At 49.0% G+C, this 4,248-nt stretch overlaps 1 protein-coding gene across 1 annotated transcript in view; it reads right to left on the bottom strand.

Moving 5' to 3' along the window:
• Window positions 1-3,063, bottom strand: part of LOC145419049 (uncharacterized) — a 13,327-nt gene extending 10,264 nt beyond the window's left edge. Inside the window, exon 1 of the mRNA XM_080287294.1 lies at window positions 2,829-3,063. Coding sequence (XP_080143420.1) covers window positions 2,829-3,063 — 235 coding nt within the window. The remainder of the gene's footprint in view (window positions 1-2,828) is intronic.
• Between the last annotated feature and the right edge of the window lie 1,185 nt (window positions 3,064-4,248).

Genomic DNA, 4,248 nt, shown 5'->3' on the forward strand with positions numbered 1-4,248 from the left:
CTACCTACACATCCTTACATTAAGCACACACATGAACACATTAGATTCACTTCCAAGGTATTAGGTGTGCTAAGCCGACTCCATACCTTCTTTACCCCTGCACAATTGTTGACTCTATACACGGGTTTAATTCGTCCCTGTGTAGCGTGCAAATTTTACGTGTTTGCTCTTCTCAATAGGGTGGAGTCAAAGGCTTTTCGTCTCATCAACTCTCCTCCTCTTACTGGCTCCCTTCAACCTCTGTCTCTTCGCCGCACTGTTGCATCTTTATCTCTTTTCTATCGCTACTTCAATGGTCACTGCTCCTCTTACTGGCTCCCTTCAACCTCTGTCTCTTCGCCGCACTGTTGCATCTTTATCTCTTTTCTATCGCTACTTCAATGGTCACTGCTCCTCTTACTGGCTCCCTTCAACCTCTGTCTCTTCGCCGCACTGTTGCATCTTTATCTCTTTTCTATCGCTACTTCAATGGTCACTTTTCCTCTTACTGGCTCCCTTCAACCTCTGTCTCTTCGCCGCACTGTTGCATCTTTATCTCTTTTCTATCGCTACTTCAATGGTCACTTTTCCTCTTACTGGCTCCCTTCAACCTCTGTCTCTTCGCCGCACTGTTACATCTTTATCTCTTTTCTATCGCTACTTCAATGGTCACTGTTCCTCTGAACTGTCTGCTTGCATCCCTCCACCTCTACGACGGGCGCGTAGCACCCGTCTAGCAGCAAACTCTCATCCCTTTTCTGTCCAACTCTCTAATGCAAGAGTTAACCGTTACTCCCAGTCCTTCATATATGCAACAGGTCAACTCTGGAACTGTCTCCCTCTGTATTTCCTGCTTCCTATGACCTCCAGTCTTTCAAGCGCAGTGTGTCCAGGCATCTCAAAATGAACGCATCTCGAATTTGGCTCTCTTTTGTATTGTTTTTGTTTTTTTCTTGGAAGGAACTGTTTGCGGGCCCCTGGCCTTGGGTTCCTTCTTCCTTGCATTAAAAAATAACACAATACCACCACATAGCACCATAACACCACCATAACACCACTATAACACCATAACACCACCATAACACCATAACACTACTATAACACCATAACACCACCATACCACCATAACACCACTATAACACCATAACACCACCATAACACCACCATAACACCAAAACACCACCATAGCACCATAACACCACCATAACACCATAACACCACCATAACACCACTATAACACCATAACAACACCATAACAACACCATAACACCATAACACCACCATAACACCACTATAACACCATAACAACACCATAACACCATAACACCACCATAACACCATAACACCACCATAACACCACTATAACACCATAACACCACCATAGCACCATAACACCACCATAACACCATAACACCACCATAACACCATAACAACACCATAACACCATAACACCACTATAACACCATAACACCACTATAACACCATAACACCACTATAACACCATAACACCACCATAACACCATAACACCACCATAACACCACTATAACACCACATAACACTTACACATAACACATAGCAGTAGCAGTAGGAAGCAGGTCTCCACTTTAGCAAGGCCCATGGTGAAGTGAGAGAGTGAGAGAAAGTGAGAGAGTGAGAGAGAGGGAGGGTTGTCCTAGGAGGCGTGCACTTGGAGGCGATATTGTAATGTACTCGCTCCCTCGCACTCTCTCACTTCCTCTCTCTCTCTCTCTCTCTCTCTCTCTCTCTCTCTCTCTCTCTCTCTCTTCATTCATAAAGAGAGACTTATTTAACCGGAAATATATCAATTTGCGAGAGAGAGAGAGAGAGAGAGAGAGAGAGAGAGAGAGAGAGAGAGAGGAAGTGAAGGAGCGCTGTGGTGTGGATGTGGATGTGGAGTTACATGGAGAGACAGACTGACAAATGAGGAAGTGAAGGAGCGTTGTGGTGTGGATGTGGATGTGGAGTTACATGGAGAGACAGACTGACAAATGAGGAAGTGAAGGAGCGTTGTGGTGTGGATGTGGATGTGGAGTTACATGGAGAGACAGACTGACAAATGAGGAAGTGAAGGAGCGTTGTGGTGTGGATGTGGATGTGGAGTTACATGGAGAGACAGACTGACAAATGAGGAAGTGAAGGAGCGTTGTGGTGTGGATGTGGATGTGGAGTTACATGGAGAGACAGACTGACAAATGAGGAAGTGAAGGAGCGTTGTGGTGTGGATGTGGATGTGGAGTTACATGGAGAGACAGACTGACAAATGAGGAAGTGAAGGAGCGTTGTGGTGTGGATGTGGATGTGGAGTTACATGGAGAGACAGACTGACAAATGAGGAAGTGAAGGAGCGTTGTGGTGTGGATGTGGATGTGGAGTTACATGGAGAGACAGACTGACAAATGAGGAACTGAAGTAGCGTTGTGGTGTGGATGTGGATGTGGAGTTGGTGGTGTGTGGAGGGGCAGTGGGGGGCACATAGTTAGTGTCCCTCACACACCAAGTGGCACAGTGTGGGTCTCTGCCACTTGGTGTTGATGATCTGCACGCGTGAGTCTGGCAGTTGCAGGGTGTACTCGTTGCCTCATTTGAGAGAGATTAGGCCTGAGGGGTAGGTGTCTCTCTCTCTCTCTCTCTCGTTGCCCTTGATACCCACACGGCTGGGCCGGCAGTGCAGGAGGCTATCCGTGCCGTTACATGAGATGGAATCAGCCACCGCTGTAACAGAGGTCAGCAGACCTACACTGTCAGTAATGTGTCGTGCACGAAGGCCGCGCAGAGACAAGAGCGAGTCTGAGTGTATGGCTGTGTGTCTGTGGTGGTAACGACTTGCATATGTGAGTGTGCCTAAGGTGGCAACAAGCTGCGTCTGGTACACGGTGGCCCCAGAGGGCAGCTCCAGGTGTCGACACGGCCTTCACTGAAAAATGCAGCACCTGCTGACCCCTCAGCAGTGACTGACCCGTCAGCACAATACTCGACTGTCCCTGAGACTCAGAGAGATGCAATTCTTCTGAGCCCATCCTGACGGAGGAGGGCGGGCACAGACGCCCTGGGGCAGTCGTCATGAGGGGCAAAGCTCTGGATGGCCAGGGCAGCCATGGAGGGGCAGGCGAGTAGTCAGGGTGAGGGAGGTGGGGGCCTCCCTGTAAGTGTAAGGCGTCGGTAATGTTAAGGTCGTGGATGATGCTGGCAATGGAGTGTGCCCAGGCCTTCCTTGCGTGAATACTGGGGGCCTTGCAAGGGCGTGCTGTGGCGGGGCAGAGACTGGCAGCTGTGGCCTGTGTTTGCAGTACTGTGTGGTGACTGCTGCCGATCCACTCCACATTCTATGTCTGAGTGAGGTGAAGCCACTCTCCATTCTTAGGTTTTCAATACGCGTCCATGGAGGAGCTTCTAGCATTACACTCAGTGCCGAGTTTTGCAGGACTTTAAGGGAGCAAGCTTGAGCTCCAGATAGCCCTACAAGACAGATCGCACTGTAGTCAACTAGTAACCTTATGGGGTGTGTGCAGAAGGTCCTGAGGATGCAATACGAGGCGCCTAGACTGCGATGGGAGAGGGCTTACAGAGCTGTGATCCTGGGGCAGTTCACTCCCGTAGGTACAAGGTGTGAATGTAGAAAGACATGCGACCGTCAAACAACACCACAAGTACTGGTGCCTGTCAATGATGTCGAGATGGTGGCCTTCAAGGAGGAGTGGACGCTCTGGAGGGTGCAAGCTGAAAGACAGACATTTGGTTTTGAGGTTTATCTTGAGGCCCAGTTCACAAATACCTGTCAGCGAGGCGGGTTTGAGCGGACGGTGCAAAAGGAGTATACTGAATGTTGTGTCATGCTGGGCTGGAGGAATGAAGGACCAGTTTTTTTTTATGCTAGGAAGAAGGAAGCAAACGCCACGAGCCCGTTAAAACTGTTCCTTCCAAGAGAAAAACAAAATACAAGAGAGAGCCAAATGCAAGATCCGATCCTTTCGAGATGCCTGAACACACTGCGTTTGAAAGACTGGAGATCACAGGAAGTAGGAAATACAGACAGAGGGGGACAGTTCCAGAGTTGACCTGTTGCATAAATGGTGGACTGGGAGTAACGGTTAACTCTTGCATTAGAGAGTTGGACAGAAAAGGGGTGAGAGTTTGCTGCTAGACGGGTGCTACGCGCCCGTCGTAGAGGTGGAGGGATGCAAGCAGACAGTTCAGAGGAACAGTGACCATTGAAGTAGCGATAGAAAAGAGATAAAGACGCAACAGTG

This window comes from Coenobita brevimanus, chromosome 117 (genome assembly GCF_032717465.1).
Source record: "Coenobita brevimanus isolate Jiangsu-jjx chromosome 117, ASM3271746v2, whole genome shotgun sequence".
Classification (NCBI taxonomy): Eukaryota; Metazoa; Arthropoda; class Malacostraca; order Decapoda; family Coenobitidae; genus Coenobita; species Coenobita brevimanus.